A 21,284-nucleotide genomic window follows, 5' to 3' on the forward strand; every position below is an offset into this window, starting at 1 on the left:
ACACTCAGAAAACTTTAAAAATATGGTCCTTTTCACTCCAGATTCCCTGGTGCTTTTTAAAATAATAATAATAATAATAATAACAACAACAACAACAACAACAACGCATAATTAGAGCTTCCCAGCCTTCATTCCCCATCTTACTGTAGAAGGTTCTAAAGCTCCATCAATTTCTGTGAGCTATTAAACGAATCATAATGGATATAATTTCTCTATACATTAGTTACACTACTATTATGCTTTATAATAAAAAAGCAAACCTCAAGTTTCTACATTTTTAATCAAGTTCACTGGTTTTCTGGACAAACCCATAACATTCAACAGCTGTTTTCAGTTGGCTTATGTGAAATAATAACAGCATGAACTAGCTTGGTCTTCTACCTTGTGTTCATGTAACACAAGGTCAGAACAGATTATATGATTTTATAAACAATTTAGCAGGATTGACCTAACTTTAGTTATCTGGGTGAAAAGGGATGAATGGATGTTTAGTAAATGTCCATTTCCTTATAAAATTCTAAATGCCTGGTTTTCAGATCTGTTCTTTTGCTATGTGAAGTTCCGATAAGTTTGTTACAACACATCAAATGTTAAAGAGACATCCAATGCTAGATAAAAAAAGTTAAATAAAATAAGACATATGAAAAATAACTACGAAAAGAGATTGAATATTCTCAAATTATCTCCTTTTCCTCTTTCAGATGTTTTATGTGCTTTCTTTATACGCTTATAACCCTACTGAAAGGGGTTACTCAAAATGGAAAGTTTGGACAAACAGTAATTGATAAAGCTGTCCAGATACACAGTGACATATGACTAGAACCACTGATCCTCATATAAAGGAAAGTTAATTTGAAACAAGTAATGACATTCATTTTAGATGTTCCAATCACATTTAGGATTACAAAAATAGAAGAACAAAACTGAAATTTTAAGATTTGTTCCTATTTTCTTCATTTACAAAAATAAGACTCTTAGTAACTTTGAGAATGAATTCACTCAGGGTCCGATTTTGCTATGCTCCTTCACAGCGAGTAACACACCATACCACTCAAAACAGCACTCAAAGCACAGAAGACCCTTAAAAGAAGAAATTACCACTCCGTAGGAGTGAAGGTGGTAGGAACTGGGCTGTGGCAGTTACTGTAACCATTGCTCTTGTCATTAAAACAATTCCCTTTGGCTGTAACACGCACGTGAAACACAGGCAGCAATCAAATACAGAGAAGACAGCTGATTAATACCTCTTTACTTATACTTTAATCTATTGATTATCTTGATCAGGTCAATATCATTCCTCATTTAGAAGAAGACAGCTTTGCAGATCAGGAAATAAGTGAACAGGAAGTTTCACAGGAAGGCAGAGACCACTAAAATAGACAAGCAAGCTCATCACACCTCCACAGTCTAGTAGAGACAGCATCTCTTCTTTGCCAAAACCCTTTAAAGAAGACATACCACAGAACTTTGTGTTCTGTGGCTCATTTAAACTAGATTCTAATCCAAAATCTCAAGCCATTCCATTAACAGGCCCCAAGCAGAGCTACGTATTGCCCAGCATTTCTGAGAATTATAACCATTTCGATGAATACCCCTCTAGGAACATTTTGATTTGTGTACAGCATCTTCATTCCCAGCCATGCCTCTGGAAAGAAGATATAGCTAGGAGTTTCACCAATAGTTCCCAAGCAAGGTCACAAAAGGGATCATGAGCATAACAGAAATTTAGTCCCTCCCCAAAAATCTTACAACCATGATTAATATCATTTGGCTGAAACATGACTGAAATGTGCTGTAGAACCACTCTAAACAGACACCAATGGTAGTATTTTCTGTAGCTTAAAAACTCATCTCTCTCAAATGTGTAAATTTGTTACCTATTTTTTCATTTTAAACTCATTCCACAGCTATTCCTCATACTATCATCTCACTTTCTCTGCTCCCTTGCCCTTCCCATATAACAAATGGGCATTTTTTTAAATTGTACACCTAATATAAAGTTGACATTGTCCCCATGACCCCTTTGCTTGATCACTTCTATAATCCACTCCTTAACTTCTCTTTTTTTAAGACAGTGTTTAACCCTGGGGAGGGACTACACTCCTCTTTACAGTGCCTGGTGCAACAGAACCCCAATCTCAGCTGTTCTCTGAACATTGTAAAACATGCAGCATTAAGAATAACTCACTTCAACTCTTTGAAAGATATGAAATATCAGAAAAGTATATGGAAAGGATTATTAATAAAGGTGTCATGAATGGATTACCATTGCATCAGAGAACCTAGAAATAATCTACTATGGTACCACGTAGATAGAACATAGTAGAAATACTTCCAGAAGTGAAGATAAAGAAGTTATTTCTTCAAAAAGTTTCAGTCACAGAAGAGAGAAATTTGGAAACACAGCAAGTATTCACACACATTCATATGCACACATATATGGGCAGAATGCCTCCAAGACCTCAGGAATCCTGTAGCTCAAAGCAGATCCCAAGAACAGACTGAGTGGAGCTGATTATCCAGGATGTTTTGTTTATTTGTTTTTCATTTAAGCAGAAAAGTTTAAGTTGGTGCTTAGATGCAGCAGAGGATTCCAGACACCCTGGCAGGGATATTTGTCTGATGCACTAGGCTTTATCAGTGTAATAGGGAACATATATTCAAACACAGGAGAAGCACTTTGCTGTAACGCAATAAGAAATTGATCTAATAAATATTTTTTGCTTCCAAAAACATATGATCTCAGTTTTTTTCTCCTTGCAAAGAACACCTTATTCATATATTCTACATAACACGTGGATGGCAAACTTCAAAACCCACAAAACTTCCATGTATCTTCACCACTAGACAACTACATTGACAACATTTATCGCAACTTGTGCTTGCATCATTAGCCTGCTGATCCAGAGAGCTCTTTAAGACCACATTAATTATTATCTTTCTTGAAAAAACACCATACAGCCAAATTTCACTTGCAGAGCTTAAATGAAGGAGCTACTCAAAAGAGTAATACTTTATGAACTAGCAATTAATATTTTTGACTTGTCTGCACGTTTACTTCCCCTAATACCATACAACAAGCACACAAACTCAAGGCTAGCTGGACTACCACGTGAAACACCTAGTGCTTCATCTGAAAATAAATTGCAGCTGGAACTTCCAAAGCCTCGAAGCTCTTATTCCTTCTTCTTCGCTGCCTTCCCCCCAACACACGCGAAACACAGCCTGCCCTTGAGCCTTACCCGGTCCTTCATCCTCCAGCTCTGAGCCAAGGACTTGGAGCCCTCGATCTTCTCGCAGTGCCTCTTCTTCATGAAGGCCAGGGGCAAGTTCCAGTCGGTCAGGTCAGACTCATCCTCCTCCCCGAGCCCCAGGAGAGGCGACTGCAGCATCTCAGACTCCATCGGCGGAGAAGCGCCCGGCAACAAGTGCGCAGCGGGGGCCGGCCCGGCGCTCGGCGGGGCCGGGGAGCCTCTGCCCGCGGCGGGGCGGCTCCGCTCCAGGCGCGCGGGCAGCGGCGGGCCGGGAGGGCGCGGGCGCCTTCGCGCGCCTGCGGGGAGGCCGGCGGGCAGCAGCCCCGGCGGCGCCGCGAGGCGGGCGGCGTCTCCCGGCCCCGCGGGGGGCCGCGGGGCCCCGGGCCTCCACGCGCGCCTCTAGCCCCGCGGGCCCTGCACTCTCTGCGGCGGGAGCCGCGCCCGGCCCATCGCGGCTCCAAGCGGGTGGGCGAGCTGCGGCCTCGGGGCGGGCGCCAGGCGCGGCGGGGGGGGGCCGGGGCGGCTCGTCCTGCGGCGCCGGGCAGCCGAACTCCTCTCACCAACACATCAAGGAGGCGGCCATCTTCCTCCGGCCCACAGTGCACCGCGCTACAGGCCGCCGCGTGGGACAAGCCGCGCCGGCTGCGCGCCGCGCCGCGCCGCGCCGGCGGCCCGCCCCGCGTTACCATGGTAACCAGCGCCCAGCGCATCCTGCCGCGGGCCTAGCGCGGGGCCGGGCGCAGCTTCCTGGAGCGCAGAACAGACAAAGTCATCGAGTGCTTTGGGGCCCTAAAAGCGAATGCACAGAAAAATCAACGTGACTTATCTTGCCATCACCTGGAGCAGCCCAGGACTGACTCCACAACACGCCGAGCCTCTCGGACCACCTTACCGCCGAGTGATAACAGCCCCGATGGTCGTCATCTTAAATAGAGATACAAATAAACCTGTGATTTCCAGTTCTTGGCCCTGAGCAGCACCAGCCCAGCCCTGCTGCCTCCCAGTTTCCCCAAACACACGCTCCTGTGGCACAGGCACAGTGACTAGTCTAATTTGCCGCCGCTCGGGCCTTATTTCAGTTGTGTTGTCACTCACACTGGGGCAAAAAAGCAGAGGAATAGTGAAAGGGGACAACATACTTCAACAGAGTTACATCTAACATATGTTCACTCTCTGTATAAGGAAAAGCAAATGTATTATTTTAGGAATGTATCCTCTTTACTATCAAATAAACCGTACTCAAGACTGCAGGTTAATATCAAATATTGCTCTTAATGGAGTTCCTCAGTGTTTGCTCTTAGCAGTAGTCAAGCCAAACTGCATTCCTGTGTAGATTTTGAATGCGCATAAAAATTATTTCAGAGTATAAATCAAACAATACATGTACAATTTGATTTATAGACCCATATTAATTTTCATTAACATTTTCAGTGTGTTCACATTCATGAAATATTTTAAATGCAAAGGCTGTTCTCCACAATTGATTGGAAAAGAGCGTTTCTTGAAGGCTCCGGTCCTGGGGTGGCCAACATTTTCTTCTGTTCCTTTGATTTACAGAGTGAACTGATTCATTGTTTTATGGGTGTTTTATGTTGATGACTGATCATAACTACATGATTGTTATTAAAATGAATGATCACGGCATGGAAAGCACTTATGGTTGCATTTCTGCTAACCTTTAACAGATTCATAATGCCAGCGGCAGCTATACAAAATAGGAGTGACAATCTCAATGCGTTACCTGAAAAATCACAGCTCGAGCACCCAGCACAACCAACCCACCCCAGCCGAAATGCCTCAATGAGCAGATGGACCCTTGCGCTGTGCAGTGAGGTTGCTAATCCGAGACCCTGACGGAGCATTAGGCAGCGCATCCTGGAGTCGGCGCCTGTCCGGCGAGAGCAACCTGCTGTGCAGCCTCGGGAGCCGCCAGCGGAAATACCTTTGAAGGGCACAGCTGCCAGAGAGCAGAGAGCACAAATCCGCCTCACTGCACATATGCAAAGCTTTTAAATGGTGATTACTGAAGATAAGAAGCCTGTGTTTTCACGGTCCGCTAGGCTGAGTCCATGGCACGTGCCGGACAAGCCGTGCTCGCCCATTCCCTAGTAGCTGCTCCCTGTGCGGACTCATCCTTCCCCTTCATTTCAGGGTCTCCGTGTTCCCAGCTCTTTAATCCCTTCCTCTCTAGCGTCTCTGCTCTGCTCCACGTGACAGGGGCCCTGTGGGGAAGGGGAACGGGGGAAGACTCCTCAGAATGGAGCCCGAGCGATGGCTTCACTGTCCCGACAGGAACCAGACCACGAGAGCAGGCTGCCGGCAAACGCCCTGCACAGCTCGGCGAGAGCGTCAGCTCCGATCTGCACGGCCCCCGTGATCCCAGACATACACTCCCCAGGAGGACCTCAGTCCGGACCTGCGGCTCTCCACATCACTGTTCCCGTTGCAGAGCCACCCTGCTCTGCCTAATGACATCTTTCCTTGTGATTCCAGGCTGGGATTCCTCATGCTGCCTGCTTCTCAGCACCAAAGGCAGTATGTGACGCATGGCAGTGGCCTCAGGACCCCCTATTCCTTGCTGGGTCAGCCTGCGGGCTCCAGATTTTGAGCAAAATAACAAATTAAACCAATACATCATGAAGAACTTCTTGCCTTAGAATAAGAGGCTGGCAGAAGGTCCCTGCCTGCAAGCAGGTCTTTCTACCTGCACAAATAGGTGCAGAACGCCGCCTTAGCAGCCCTTCGCAGTCACGCTGCGCTGGATCAAGCTGTATACAGACTTCCCTGGAAGAATAAAAGCGGTCATGCTCGTGGCGATACAGATCCACATAGCTGCAAACCTACCTAAGGCTACGTGAACCTGTCCGCTGCTGCCCTGCCCCTTGCTCTCTGCGGCAGCGGAAAGCCCAGAGCCCCTTTGGCAACGCGGTTTCCACGCAGCAGCCTCTTCTCGCAGTTTTCACAGCCATATTGCTCCAGCCTTTGCGTGGGGATTCGGGATGGAGCCTTTGCTACCTCCAAGCATTTGGGTTTCATTGCTGGGGCACTGCAGAAGAGCTGCAGGAGGGGAACATCAGAAAGGCTGGCTTCTTGGGAGACAGAGGGACCTCACAAGCTCCTCGGGACCTTCTTAAGGCTGCTACGCCTTTTCTATATGTAATAATACACCATAAGTACCTGCAGTCAGGAAATACTCCCTCCCCAGGCAGCAGCTCAGCCGGGAATGGGCTGGGATAGGACATCATCGGTGTGCGTGTACACCCCAGCCACACAGCAGCACTACACGGCCCCACCGCAGTTACCACCGCGGGGTGACGGCTGCCTTCCCTGCCCTTGCACCCGCACAGCGCCGGCCACGGGGACTAATCTAAGCAGAGGAACGTTCAAAACGCCCCTAACCTTAGCAAGGGGGATGCTATGGGACAGTTCAGATGACATAACCTATGTGCCAAGGACATGTTATTGTTTTTATGCATGATGAAAAGGGCATAACATTTACTTTCAGCAAGTTCGTGATTGGGAATTTGTGAACTGACTGGAGCCAGTAAATAACAAATGAAAAAATACACCTACACTTTATCAGATCTCTCACTAAGCCTCACAAATATCCTTTTCTAAAGGACAAATGCTGCAGGTCAGCAGGGTCCAGTCTCCATTTGAATTCCTAATTTTGCAAGTTTTGATGGAAATCAGAATGAATTGATTTATTCAAATATCACATTGCCAAGCACTTGGCCCTGATGGCATCTGTTCTCTGATAATGAAAATCTTCAGGGTGGTGGTCACAGGCTCTCTTTGATCATTTGCAGCTATATGCTTTAATCAAAGCTTATTTCATTTCTATAGAACGAGGACCAAAGGGAGCCATAAATAATCTTCCATTTATATCTCCATAAAAATTACTCATTAGAAGTGATGCCTTTCCCTGGGTGTCTTTCATTTCACTCTATAGTCCAGTGTCAGGTCCTGGTTTCTTTCATGCCAGAGAAAGTTCTGCAGCTTTTATTCAGGGAAAATATTTATCAACTTGGACAGACCACAGCAAGCCCCATGCCACTAGAGTAAACAATTTAGGCTGCTCATGTGCTTCTGCTGCCAGGATATGCCTGAGCTTTCTTAATGTTCTTTTCATTTATTTATTTATTTATTTATAGTGTTTAGTTCATATTTCTGCAGTATCACAGGCCCTTAAGACCTCCAGTGACAGAGACTACATAACTTCTCTAGGCAATGTGCTCTGAACAGCTCATTTCCATCTTAAAATTAAAGTGGGTACTTCATTGCTACCCTCAGCAGACAGAGAAAACAGTTTATTATCTTTTCCTTTCACGCCTGATATGTACATGAAAGCTGTTTTTAAGTCTTCTCTCAGTCACCCCTTCTCTGGACTAAACGATTCCATTTTTTTAGCCTTTTTTTTCAGATCATGTTTCTAGACCCCTCATCCTGTTGCTCTTCTCCGGACTCTTTCCAGCTGTTTCCCACCTTTCCGGAGGCGCTGTTTCCCAGGCTGGGCACCACTCTCCAGGCACAGCCTTACAAGCACTGGCTGGGGCAGAAGGATGGTTATGCACCTTTCACTGACTGCTTATTTATACCTCCCAGTATGGTAGCTGCTCTTTTTGAAACAAGAAAATATTGTTGACTTATGTTCAGCTCATGATCCACAGTAATCCCCAGATCCTTTTTGCTGGAATTGCCATGTAGATGCTTTAACCTGTTCTCTATTTTGCACCGTTTATTAGTCCTGCCCAAATCCTGCATGTGGAACGTTGCACTTCTCCATATGGAAATAAAGCCAATTTTTTTACATGTCTCCAGTTTGTCCAGACCACGCTGAATTCCAGTTCCAGCCCCTTACATGCTTGAGGCACGCTCAGCTTGAGTCGGAAAATCTAGTAAGCATGCTTCCTCATCCATCGTCCAGGTCATCAACAGGAACTATCAGGGCAGCTCTCGTCCTGGACAGACCTCCAAAATACCCCAGTCAATGCCTCCTTCCGTGTTGACAGTGGGCCCTTGATAACCCGTATGTTACTCAAACATCCAGCTCGCTCTAATCGCAGGTTTGTGTTTGCTTATTGCACTCGCGCATCCGCCTGCCTGCGGTCCAGTGTCCCCCTTTGAATTGCTGGTGGCACTTATTGCCCGGCTGGGTTTGCCCCGTAAAACGTGCACACGCTCGCGCTCGCAGGCAGAGCTTCGCGTACGGCACTTCCTCCTGGGAGCTCACCGCATTTCAGACCCGTGTGTTCCAAGCCCAGTCTTATGTTTTATAAAGCTGAGCCTGAGTTTAGCAAATCTGCTCTTGATTAAGTGGCATTTGTAAAACCCGTCTTTCCAGGGAGTCTAGGGAATGGAATCACCACGCCAAGTAAAGCACGTAACGTGACGTCCCAGAGACCAAAACGTGCAGCAGGATCAACTCCCAGAAATACACTTTGACAAATTCTCCCGCCTGCCACTCTTTTTAATGAAAAATTCTCCTATCTCAGTCTCTGTCAGGGCCCATTGTTTCGCCTTATTCAGCCGACTAATTCTAATTCCACTCTTGGGCAAGAAGAAAGAAAGATATGGAAAGAGAACGTTATTCATAAATATCAAGCGAGATTTTTATCTTTAATTTTCATTAGCCAAATTCACAGGTCACCAAATGAATCAAAGTCAGACTCAAAGGTCTGTGCCCTTAGCCTCAGGGCTACTATTTTTAAGGCTTTAAGAGTAAGTGTGTTTGCCTGTGTGCCTGTGCATGCAAACGCATATCTTCCCCAAACACAGACTCTCATCAGAGAGCGAGTATTATTTGTAAAGCCATAACCAGGGTTGTTTTAAGCATTTAGGGAGTAACAACAAGGTTTGTTTTAACACTTCAGTCAGGGGAGCTTTATATCCTAAAGACAGTAGGTAAAATATTTATTAGGAAGAATATCTATTTTTAACTAAGGATGAGTTCAGTTCTATTATTTATGCATCCACAGCACACAGACTTCCGCGCTCGTCTCCTTGCAGTAAATGTGAATCAGAGACTTGAGGCCGGAAACGGGAATTCAAGGCTGGGGAGGATGGGACCGGGGCAGGTGAAGAGGGGGTGGCTGATGTTACGTGCCAAATCCAATCCTCATCAAAAACGATTCGTAAAATTAACTCTGCTTCTTGTAAAAGCATCCCAGTGACCTCCGTCTGCGAGAAAGCGAAGCAGAGAATACACTCCCAGCACTGGCACGCTCTTCCTCCCTCGTTTCCGTTAAACGTGCCCAGGCGGGAGGCAGGGAATGCGCGCTGCCCGGGAAGGAGCAGCCGCAGCCTTAACCCGCTGGGCCGGGCTTAGCCGAGCGCCTGGCTGCCCCGCTGCCAAAGGCGCCGCAGCACGAGCTTGCGCCTCGCGAGCAATCGCTGCTGGCACTGCTGCTTTCCAAGCAGTTTGCCTCCGGCACAGGGAGCGCCGGCGGTGTCGAGGAAGAGCAGGAAATCTGCAGCTTTCCCCTGCCAAGACAAGGACTAGCGTGAGAAGATGGAGGACAGAAGGTGAATCAAACCTGGAGCAGAAGAAACCACAGTTTTAAAAAAGCATAGGGATGCTGGGCCTTATTCCAGCTCCTATTGCTACAGAGAGGGGAATACGCGGTGACGCAGGTGCGGGCACCGACCCTGCTCAGCCAGGGGCCGGCATCTCCGCAGGGGCTGCAGAGCAGCCGCCTCTCCAGCACGGCACGAAGGACCAAAGCGGCCCTCCAAAAACCCCTGCCATCGGCACTGAGCATCCCGTGGCTGGCGCGGAGGAAACCGGCAGCCAGCGTATTCTGGGAACGGGGACGGGGCTCATCGAGGGCCGAGAGCACTTTACACCCCACTCTTCCCAAGCGCCCGCTGCCGCTCATCCTGACTCCGTGTGCTGCTGTGGCCAAGCACATGTGCAAGCTGCCTGGGAATGATGGGAGACGCAAAGCGGGTGCGAAGCTGTGTCCGTGGTCGGGAACACTCCCTTAGGAATACGACCGGCATTCTTCTTCTCTTCTCTTGTTGAAAGGCCAGAATAAATATTAGGTCAAAAATCTCTCCTTGCCCTTTCAGAATAAGTACTTGGCCATCAGGGGAAATTCTTCACCCAGGAAAGGAAGAGAGACGAGGTGACACAGCAACTAGAAGCAGAAAATTTGGGGGGGGCTCTACTTTTTCTCTTTGCCACCACTGAGCTATGAAAGGGTAAGTTTCTGGATGATTCAGCGCTGTAGGGTTTAGTTAATGAGTGTGTTTGACATCCTTGGACACGAGGTAGTATAGAAGATAGAAGTAATTTAGACTGTGAGACAACAGCTGTATTTCACCTCAAAGGTGGCTTTAGTTCACTGACAAATGTACAGATTTCTGTGTTCCTACTTGCACTGTGGAGACTTAAATGACCACTCCAAAGACTGACAAAAATTGGTTGCTTAATGGAGCTGTTTTTCTCATAAAGCCTGAGTGAAGCTGCACTCAATACATTTGGGGATACAATAGATTGGATAGTTTGTAGAATCCGTTAATAGAGTTCTCAAACCTCTTTGCTATCCATCTCAATGAGCGGCATTATATAAATGTAAGCTCATTTGTTACCATTATCTCTCTTTGTCTATTCCCAATCTGAATAATTTGCTAGGTTATCAGGCTATGTGTGTTTAAAAACACATGATAGATGTCACCTCAGCAGACATTTGCTGGCTTTCTCATTTTTAGAGGCAGAAATGTTTCCTTAAACACTCTGTAGCTATTATAGATCAGTATCAGCCCTGACTCAGCGATGAAACAGCCCCTAATACACTAAAAATAGAAGTCAGGGAACTCTGCTGGCTCCTTCTGAACCTGTCAAAAGCATTCAGACCAAATGTCCTATTTTCTGGTATATCTTTTTGCAGTTACCTTGTCAATGCTCCTTCCCACTGAGGTGGGCTGGCTTGACGCTCCTTTCAACTAGAACGGAGCTGGCCAGAAGACAAAGTAATTCAGCATCTTTCTGAAAATTTGGGGGTAAGTGATCCTCATACTGTGTCCTCTTTCTGAGCTTGGGGATCTCTGTTTCACAGAGCAGCCTTTGGAAATGCCCGGCACAAGGATGCCGAGGTTACTCCCGGATCAGAACCATTGGATTTGGTTTTATGACGGTCAGTAAAAGAGGCAACAACTCAGATTTGCATCCAAACAAGATAAACCCTGAATGTAAAAAAAACAGCTTTGGCTGGGCCATGCAATATTAAGCATTAACATGCTTTTAGATGGAGAAAACCCACAATCTCTTCCTACACATCGGAATGGAGTTATCCATGGAATCAGCATGTGCCTCGAATCCTCTTTTTACTATTCCAATGAAATACCTCAGTTGAAACCTTTTCCTTATGCCTAGGATATTTCAAACTCGTATTCCTGATATGGAGTGACACGGTGTTCAACATCTATTTTCTAAGTCTTGTTGGGTTTCATGGGTAATAAGTCAGCTGCTGAAATTCCAGCAGGTTTCTAAGAAATAATGTGACTAGTCTTATTATAATTAATGGAAGTGAGATGAATATACACACAAACTCATCCTTCTGCCATTTACACTGGGGAACATCCACAGAGCTGGAAAGTAAAGGCTTTTCTACGTGGTAAAATAAGCACTACATAAATCTGAGGTGTGAATTTATAGTACACTAATGACTACCCATTAAAGCGCTGATTGAACAGCTAGGATGTGGCAGGCATGAGAAGCTTACTCCACTTCCAAAGACGATGCCAAGAGCTTCTATCCTTGAAAGCAGTACAGTGTAGCTAGTGTACTCTGCATTCACAACTTCACTTATTTTGCATTTTCCATACAGAAAAGCACTGAGGAGTAACAGCGTAAGAAATCCGACCCATGGAGCATATACTGACATCACGCACAAGCCAAAGCAGGGCAGTGCTGACGTTCTCAGGTTTGGCTGACACTGTAATTCTAGACGTAATGTGCAAAATGCTGTAACAAATAATAAATGAAACGTGCACCGCTCCAGGTGTGGAGGAGCCTACAGGTTTGCAAGTCCCGCTCTTGCCTCCGCGGGCTATTTCGGGGCTGCCACTGCCCAGCCGGGTCCCAGCCGCAGACGCGGCTGCGACGCCTTCGCTGGGCTCCGCCGCGCTTTGCAGCCTCGGTGAGAGCGGCGCCCGCTCTCCCTGCGCAGCTCCTGCCCCCCGCTAAGGGCTGCGCTTTGGGAAAGGGTCATCGCTCGCAGCGGTCAAGGGCAACGGCTCCCGCCAGCCTCGTCCTGCCCCAGCTCCGTCCTCGCCGCGGATCCGTCCCGCAGGCGCACGTGGGGCCGTGCTCAGCCTCCACCGACGCTACCAGCAGAGCAGAGAGCGGGGGAGAAGGAGAGAGCAAGAGACTGTGCAAAATAATAAATAATCACAGAAGAAAACTAGGGCATCAGCAGTGTCGCCGGCGTTTGATGTTTCCCTCTCATCCTCGCTGCCTTTTCTGCCGGGAAGAGGGAGCTGGGCAGGGTGGGGAGAGGCACAGCGCAGCGGGACGCGGGGGGCTTCCCCGCCGGAATGCCAGAGGGATTACAGAAGGACACCAAAGCCACCGAAGCAGCTTAGGGGATTTAGGAGCCCAGTTCCCGAGGGTGCCCTCTGCACGGGGGGGGGGGGGATCTTCCGCAGAGACCCACCAGGACCATGCTGACTGCTGAACACCCGCCCTGCCTACAAAGCAATTTCCCTGCCTTTGTCAGACAGAAAAGAAAAATTACGAATACATTTCTCATAAGGGAGAGGGCCAGTTTGGCGCTTGGGAGCCGCCGCAGGGGATGGGACGGGCTCTGCCCAGGCGCTGCCCGCTCACGCCGGCGTTGGGCCGCGGCGCGCGGGCCGCCAGGAGCAGGTCCCGCGTGGGCCAGGTCCACGGCCGCCAGCACGCAGCCTTCTCCTGCAGCAGAGAAACCCCGAGGGAGCCGAAAAGTTATCTGAGGGATGATCTGGAAGGCAAAGCCATTGGTTCTTTTGGTGTGTGTGTGCGTGTGCAGATAAGGACGGAAATTACTGTATAAATCAATTCTGAAACTGAGAGGTGGATGTGGGATGTTTCAAACCTGCCTCCATTCACATCTGCTGCTTCAGAGTCACGACAAAACGTCATTAACAAAACCTGACACCAGGCCCTATTCATCCTCCCGTCTCCCGATTCCCGCTGCAGGACAACTCCACTGACGGGAAAGAGACTTTTAATTTGCACCAGCGTAAGAGCGAGGAGAGCGATGCCTGTGATCTCTGCCAAGCCATTAGCACCGTCTCCTTCGGGATTTGGGGCTCAGGAGCCAATTCCCTGGCAGCCTGCACACGACGCAGAGCAGCTCCCGTCCCGCGCCGGGGGCAGAGCCCGTATTCCCCGCCGGCTGCCCACCACACCGGTTCCCGTCTTCTCCCTGCGCAGGCTGCGTCGCAGAGGCGCACGGGGCTGGAGGGGGTGCGGTGGGAATGGGGACCCGGAAAGGCCTTTTGGCGCTCATTTGTGGCTGCTATCCAGGGACACTCTGCTTTACGCTCTGTAGTCAAAAAAGCATCTTGGAGCTGGCAGGAACCAAACAGGACAACAGTACTGACAGCTGCCAAGTATGAGCCACCCCTCCTGGTTCAGCCCGTTGGCTTCTCGTCCAGGGAGCAGCACCAAGGTGTCAGGGCCCCTGCTGCAGCTCTCCCTGCAATTTTGGCTAACGCAAGATCAGTCCTCAAGGAGCCAAAATGATTTCTCTGCCACGCTTTTAAGGGAATGCTTGAGTTTTAAACCACAAATTAAATTTTTAATGAAACTTCATAACTGTTGTACCCAAATGTAATGTAATATTGATAGGAGCTGTGCATCTAGCTAGCATGAGATTGCCCTAGAAAGCTTTTTAGGATGTTATGCAATATATAGCTAAATTAATTATTTGTAATGAAAGGATCCGTGTCCTTATAGCATCACGGAGACCTACTAGTACAAAGAACACACTTTTCATTCTCACTGGATGTAAATGTCTGGCAGTTTAGAAGGAAGCTGACTTTTGAGATAGGAGCAATGAGAGAAAGGGAAGGAAAAAAGGGGAGAGACTGTATGTGCGTGCACGAGAGAGAGAGGGAGAGAAACAGAGAGGGAGAGATCTGCAAAGAAAGACTGCAGCAAAATGCAGCAATTTCAGAACTCCAGTCCAACATGTTTGTCTGTTAGAGAAGGGAGTACTCCACCTTGCAAACAGTGTGTTTGTACCAGCTGCACACCAGGCTCAAGCTGTTCTAATAAGATCTGTAGATTTTAGAAGGTGTAAAACAGATTTTGCACATACACTATTTTGCAAACTTAACCATGGAGCAGCTCAGGGCTTTGAGCTCATTTTGTGCTTCTTGTCTGGCTACACGAGTGCGGGGCTTTAACAAGGATCCATCTCTCTCCCCACCTGGGATCCAGTTAGCAGCAAGCACAGACAACGGTGTTGCAGGGTGATCAGAGATCCTGTCCTTGGTGTAGTCTCTCTCAGAATAGCCCCTGTATTACAAGACCATCCGGATACCTATCGGCATGTCCTGCTTCAGGCATGTTGGGGATGGGGGTGCAGAGCCAGGAATGGGGGCTGGAGTGGACCGTCCTTCCGGACTTGGAGACGACATGGGCACAACCAGCAGCCCAGCTGCGTACCAGCTGGCTGCACAAGCAAGAAGAGCTGGGTTTCTCGCTAAGTGAAGCCTACCCATTACTATTTCCCATCACAAAGCTGTCTCTATCCCATAATGGATCAAATTGCTCCCACTGCACAGAGGAGACTTAAATGCAGAATCAGCATTACCCAGCAGGAGAAAGCTTTATGTGCAGCAGGCTTCACAAACCGGAGGGAGACCTTCCGCTCCCAGCTCCCCAGGGCTCCAGCTTCCAGGATTAAAGAGATTTGTCCACTTAAAAAATGTCCTTTATGCATTTGTAACTCTGCTGTTCTTACACAAAGGTTAGCTTTGAACAGATTGAGTATTTACATACATCACCTCCGCCTTGGACAACTGGCCGTGGCAAAGGGCCTGTGGCCTCTGGGCTTCTGGTCCCTGGGGGAAGCACCCTGGACTGTCCGAAATTATGCCCATCCATCATGAATACAAATGTGCCTGCTGGCTCCTGTTCAGAACCAAATCATCTCCAAGGGTCCTTGATAGCTGTGCTCAGCGCGTATCATCCCCAGAGGGATAAACCAGCCAGATGCAGAGAGCTTGTTGGAAGTGGTAAGAGAAGAGTTAAAAATAATAGGGGCTCCATTATTCCATTATATCCATACAGCTCCTAAATCTACAAAAGCAATAATGGATCCTACTGCATGATTCAGTGATTCTGGAAGAGCTGAAATCTCCATCACATTTTCTAGTTCTTTCTTTGCATTAGGCGACACAGGGGTTATTTTGCTTATCTATTGTAGTGCAGCTTTGTTGTTTTTTCCTATCTAGGTATTTATACGGTCTCCATCACCATAGTATCGGAGTGTTTATTTTATTGAACCTGTCACCTTGGTCTCATCTCAGCATAATGTACTGTGGATGACAAAAGATTCCTAGTTAAATTGGTTCAGTGACATGAACAGCTTTGTCAATACCATGCAGATGTTAACAGAAGTGGGAACCGATTCAGCTGCCTCTCAGATCAGTTTTACACTGGTGTAATTACATTGCCTGCAGTAGCATTATTTTTGGTTTACATTCCTGCCAGTGGCAGAAGAATTAGACCTGCAGTCTTTTCAGCCCTTTCCATAGCATCCCTTTTCTCAAAAAACAGCACAAGTGAGACTGGCCTGTCCAGGAGAGCCTGTCCTCCTGCCCATTCCCCTCTGCTCCGTCACCATTGCATTCAAAGCTGCACAGCACAGATAGCAAAGAAGAGGAAAAGCAACCAGGGCACTAAAGCCAGGAGTGAAGAACCTAGAGGAAAATGCAGGTTTTTTCCCCAGAAGCTCCTGGAGCAAAGCACACAGCAGCAGGAGCGAGTTCCTCACCGACTTCAGGAGGTTCTGAACTATGGTGCACGGGCGCTATCAGGGGATATAATAATCAGGAGTCTTGGGAGGGCTACATAAAACCAGTCTGCATGGCCTTGCAAGCACTGGGACAGTTCTGGTGAAAGACACCCATGCCCAGCACTGCGGGGTCCCAGCGCCGGTGCCACGAAATGCTGAGCGCTCCGGCACGTTCCCGAACTCCTTGGCCACCTCCAGGTCCTCGCCCTGCCGCTGGCTGTGTGGCAGTGTGGCCCCGGCCTCCCTAGGCTGCGGGTTGATGGTCATACCTGCTGTGGCAGAGAATTTTTTTTGACAACTGTCATACGCTTTCTGCTGTGCCTGACGCCAACACCAAACCTCTGGATTTGGCCATTGGATGCTGTTTTAACTGTAATCCACTAAATAGTGCTGGATGAGGACAAGGGCCTCCCAAAGGCAGGTGAGAATGCCTTTGGGGAGGAAACACCTCATGCCGTGGTGGTGCGTCGGGGTTAGATAAACACTTGCGACAGAGGCGGTGTCAAAGTCACATGCGCAAAGCCTTGTGAACACCTCCTTCATGCTGCAGCTCCTGGGAGGGCTCCTCGGGGCTGCCTTAGTGCCAAGACGGAAGAGGAAAGCATCGTGAAGTGGTAGTATTTCATCTTTGCAATAGACTGCTCCACGGACAGAAAGCCCTTGTATTTTACTGACCCACTTCACTAATCAAAATTAATTGCTTCCCATTTCACAGGATAACTTGGCATTATGTAAATACTCCAGCCATATGGACTGCTGCAGTGCAGATTTAGTAGAGCAGGCGATGAAGTGAGCTGAGAGGACCAAATTCACCCATGGTATAATCAGAAGCATATTTACGCAGGCTGTTTGCAAGCTAGCCTTCTCATCGGTTTGCGTATCCCCTATAGAAGAGGTATATCCCACAGAATACAGTACCACAGAGAGAAGACAAGGATAAACCCGACAGGTAGGTTTCTAGGAGAACCTCAGGGAGGTGGAATTACGGGGGTCCAGACTGCCCCATTCGTGCGCAGGTCCCTTGGGAGCGGGGAAGGCTGGGAGGAATGAACACATGCTCCTTCCTCCAGGGCTGAAGAGCAACTGGTCTTGGCTGAAGAACCAAAGATGAGAAAGGCAGAAATTCTGATGGCCACTAACTTTCCACCAAGGACAGACCCACATACTACCCGGGGATTTTTTTTTCCTGATTAAAAAGGGAGAAGCGCAGTGGCAATCGCTCTCCTGCAGCCATAGCAGAGCTATGCACCAATGTCACTGTACTGCAGCTTGTTCCTGAGGACGTCGCTGGCCCCTGCTCCAGTGGGGCCGGCTCATGGCTGGCAGCCCCTCACCCTTGGCGAGGTCGGCCGCAGCCTGGGCTGGCTTCTGGTCTAAGAGACCCCCAGGCCCTGCCGGGGCTGAGCACCAGCATGTCCCGCAGCCCACCAGCATCCCCACCATGGCGTGCCCCACAGCCCACCAGCATCATTCCCACTGTATGTCCCATGGCTCGCTCACGCCCCCCCACAACCCACCAGTGCCCCCCGCGTCACACCCTGCAGCCCAGCGGGGCCTGGCGGTGCTGCGGGCACAGGAGGCCACAGCCGCAGCTCTGTCACCCCGGGGGGGCCGCCTGCCGCGCTCCCCCTCGCCCGCTCGGGGCCTGGGCGCCTCCCGGCTCCAGCCCTGGGATGGACTGCGGGGGGGGGCAGGGGGGTTTCCGGGGGTGCAAGCTGGGGGGTGCAGGATGTGCAGGGGGCAGAATGGGTGGGGTGCTCGGGGGGGGGGGCAGGCCGGGGGGGCTTGGCCAAGCTGCTCCGCCGAGCATCCCGGAGGGAGCGGCAGAGGGGGCCCGGCGCTCGCACCGGCCGCAGCCCCGTCCCGGTAGAGCCCGGAGCGCTTCGGGGCTGCCCCGCTGCCCGGCCGGCACCGAGCGGCCGCCCCCGCCGGCGGGGGGGGGGGGGGAGCAGGGGGGGTCCCCGCGGCTGCTGCACCGGGAGCTCCGGCGGCTGCCGCGGAAAGCGTCGCTGCCGGCACCATCCCGAGCTGCCCGAGCCCCGGCGGGGAGCGGCCCCGGCTCCGGCCCCGGGGAAGGGAGCCCGCCGAGCAGCGGCGCCCGGCCCACGGGCGGACACGCGCGGCGGCCCCGCCTGTGCACACGCGCACACATGCACATATGCACACACACATGCACGCGCACACATGCACATATGCACACGCACATGCACGCGCACACATGCACACATGCACACGCACACACACACGCGCGCGCCCCCGCGGCGCGGCCCCCACGCGCCCGCCCTCCCCCCCCCCCCCCACGCCGCGCGGCCCCGGCGCCGCCCACGGCTCCCCCCGGCCGCGGGAGCGCTACATTGTAGCGCGCCGGGATTCCACGCGCCGTGACGTCAGGGCGCGCGGCCCCGCCCGGGCGCTATAAGAGGGGCGCGTGCCGCAGTGGGCCCGGCAGCCGGCGGAGAGCGGCGGGGCCGTGCCGTGCCGTGCCGTGCCGTGCCGTGCCGTGCCGTGCCGTGCCGTGCCGTGCCGTGCCGTGCCGGCCTCAGCCATGGCCGCGGCGCTGCCCGGCAGCCTCCTGCTCCTGGCGCTGCTGGCGCTGCGCGGACGCGCCCAGGGCTTGGGGCAGACGCGCTTCATCTGCACCTCGGTGCCGCTGGACGTGGACATGTGCACGGCGCCCGCGCCGAGCGGCGGCGCCGCGGAGGACCTGAAGACGACGGTGCTGCAGCTGCGGGAGACGGTGCTCCAGCAGAAGGAGACCATCATGAACCAGAAGGAGACGATCCGGGAGCTGACGGCCAAGCTGGGCCGCTGCGAGAGCCAGAGCGTGCTGGACGCGCTGCCCGGCGAGCCGCGGCCCGGCGGCAGGAAGCAGCCCGGCTTCTCCAAAAACACCATGGGGGACCTGTCGCGGGCCCCCGCGGCCGAGACCTTGAGCCAGCTCGGACAAACTTTGCAGTCCCTTAAAACGCGGCTAGAAAACCTGGAGGTGCGCGCTGTCCCCCCCCCCCCCCCCCCGGCGGGGCAGCCCCGGGGCCGCAGGCGCCCGCCCGGTAAGTCCCGCTGTAACGAGCCGCTTCTCGCCTTTGCTCCTTGCAGCAGTTCAGCAGGATGAACTCGTCGAGCCAGACCAACAACCTGAAGGACATACTGCAGAATAAGATAGACGACTTGGAGAAGCAAGTTCTGTCCCGAGTGAACAGCCTGGAGGAAGGGAAGTACAACGCCAGGAACGAGTCCGAGGAGCGGGGCAAGATCGAGAGCACCCTCACGTCGCTGCACCAGCGCATCAGCGACCTGGAGAAAGGTAGGAGCCGCCGCCGGGGCACCGGGCGCCGCCGCCCCGCTCCCGCCGCGGGTCGCGCTGTGCCGGGGCCGCCGCCGCCGCCGCCCGGGGCCCGTCCCGCTCCCCGTCCCCCGCTTCGGCGCCGCGGTGCCCGGCGGCTCCGTCCTGGGAACCGGGGTGGCGGCCGGGACCGGCGCTGCCCCCGGGCCGGGGATTAGGGACCGGGCTGCGCCGGAGGGATTTGCTCGCTGTCCTCTCCAGCCCGTTACATAACGGGGGGGGGACCCCAACCCAGCGGAGCCCCGGGGCCGCAGGGTGGGCGGGCAGGGGGGGTCCGGCCAGCGGAGCCCAGCGTCGCCCTCCGTCCCCCGCAGGCCAGAAGGACAACCGGCCCACGGACAGGTTCCAGCTCACCTTCCCGCTGCGCACCAACTACATGTACGCCAAGGTGAAGAAGAGCCTGCCCGAGATGTACGCCTTCAGCGTGTGCATGTGGATGAAGTCCAGCGCCTCCCCCGGCATGGGCACCCCCTTCTCCTACGCCGTGCCCGGGCAGGCCAACGAGCTGGTGCTCATCGAGTGGGGCAACAACCCCATGGAGATCCTCATCAACGACAAGGTACTGGTGCAGGGCTCCTCCCGGGCAGCGGGGCAGGGGTGTCGGGGGGCCGCCCAGGGCAGGGGTGTCGGGGGGGGGGGGGCCGGCCGCCACCCTGACCCGCTGCCTGCAGGTGGCCAAGCTGCCCTTCATCATCAACGATGGCAAGTGGCACCACATCTGCGTCACCTGGACCACGCGGGACGGCGTGTGGGAAGCCTACCAGGACGGCACGCAGGCCGGCAGCGGCGAGAACCTGGCACCCTACCACCCCATCAAGCCACAGGGCGTCCTGGTGCTGGGCCAGGAGCAGGTGAGACCCGCGGGGCGGCCTGGGGGTGCAGGGGGGGGGATGCCGGGCGCTGCCCCGCGCCCCTGTGACGGCGGCTCGCTCCCCGCAGGACACGCTGGGCGGCGGGTTCGACGCCACGCAGGCCTTCGTGGGGGAGCTGGCGCACTTCAACGTGTGGGACAGGAAGCTGAGCCCCGGCGAGGTGTACAGCCTGGCCACCTGCAGCAGCAAGGCGCTCGCCGGCAACGTCATCGCCTGGTCCGAGGCCAACATCGACATCTACGGCGGGGCCACCAAGTGGACTTTCGAGGCCTGCCGCCAGCTCAACTAGGGCCCCCAGCCCCGCCATGGACATGCGAGAGAAACCTCCTCATCGTCCTTTTTTTTCCTTTCCTTTTTTTTTCCTGCGCAAAAACAACCGAGAACGACGCCACCCGTTTTGTCCCGAGGAGCCGGGACGCCCCGCAGCGGGGCCGCCCCCTCCGCAGCCCCACCACCGTCTGGTTTCTGTCTTGCCAACGTCCTTCAACGCCTGCGTGCCTTGGCCCGGCGCGGCTGCGCCCGTCCCGCCGCCCCCTCCCCGGGCCCGGCTCCTCGCTTCGCCGCCGCCGCCTTCCTGCCGCCCCCTCGGGCCCGGCCGCCCCCCGGAGCGCCGCGGGCGCCGTCGTCTTCGGAGAGCGGCGGGACCCCGGTGCCTGCGGGGGGGCCGGGCTGGAGCCCCCTCAGGTCCCCTCTTCCTGCAGCCTGAAGCCACCTGCGCCGGGGGGGATCGCGGAGCCCCCGGCCCTGCTCCTTCCTGCAGCACCTCTCCATATCTGGAGCCAGGAGGGGGGGGTGGTAGAGC

General features: G+C 52.5%; 2 protein-coding genes across 3 annotated transcripts in view; one reads left to right on the plus strand and one right to left on the minus strand.

Annotated features, from left to right (window-relative positions):
• Positions 1-3,420, minus strand: part of RPTOR (regulatory associated protein of MTOR complex 1) — a 171,455-nt gene extending 168,035 nt beyond the window's left edge. For both annotated transcript variants that reach the window (XM_067308133.1, XM_067308132.1), the window contains exon 1: positions 3,243-3,420. In XM_067308133.1, the coding sequence (XP_067164234.1) occupies positions 3,243-3,404 (162 nt within the window). In that variant the 5' untranslated portion in view covers positions 3,405-3,420. The remainder of the gene's footprint in view (positions 1-3,242) is intronic.
• Positions 3,421-18,732: 15,312 nt separating this feature from the next.
• On the plus strand, positions 18,733-21,284 carry NPTX1 (neuronal pentraxin 1). Its single transcript, XM_067308136.1, has 5 exons — positions 18,733-19,253; positions 19,364-19,571; positions 19,925-20,169; positions 20,282-20,461; positions 20,550-21,284. The coding sequence occupies exons 1-5, from the start codon at positions 18,813-18,815 to the stop codon at positions 20,769-20,771; spliced, it is 1,296 nt and encodes a 431-aa protein (XP_067164237.1). The 5' UTR covers positions 18,733-18,812; the 3' UTR covers positions 20,772-21,284.

This window comes from Apteryx mantelli, chromosome 19 (assembly GCF_036417845.1).
Source record: "Apteryx mantelli isolate bAptMan1 chromosome 19, bAptMan1.hap1, whole genome shotgun sequence".
Lineage (NCBI taxonomy): Eukaryota > Metazoa > Chordata > Aves > Apterygiformes > Apterygidae > Apteryx > Apteryx mantelli.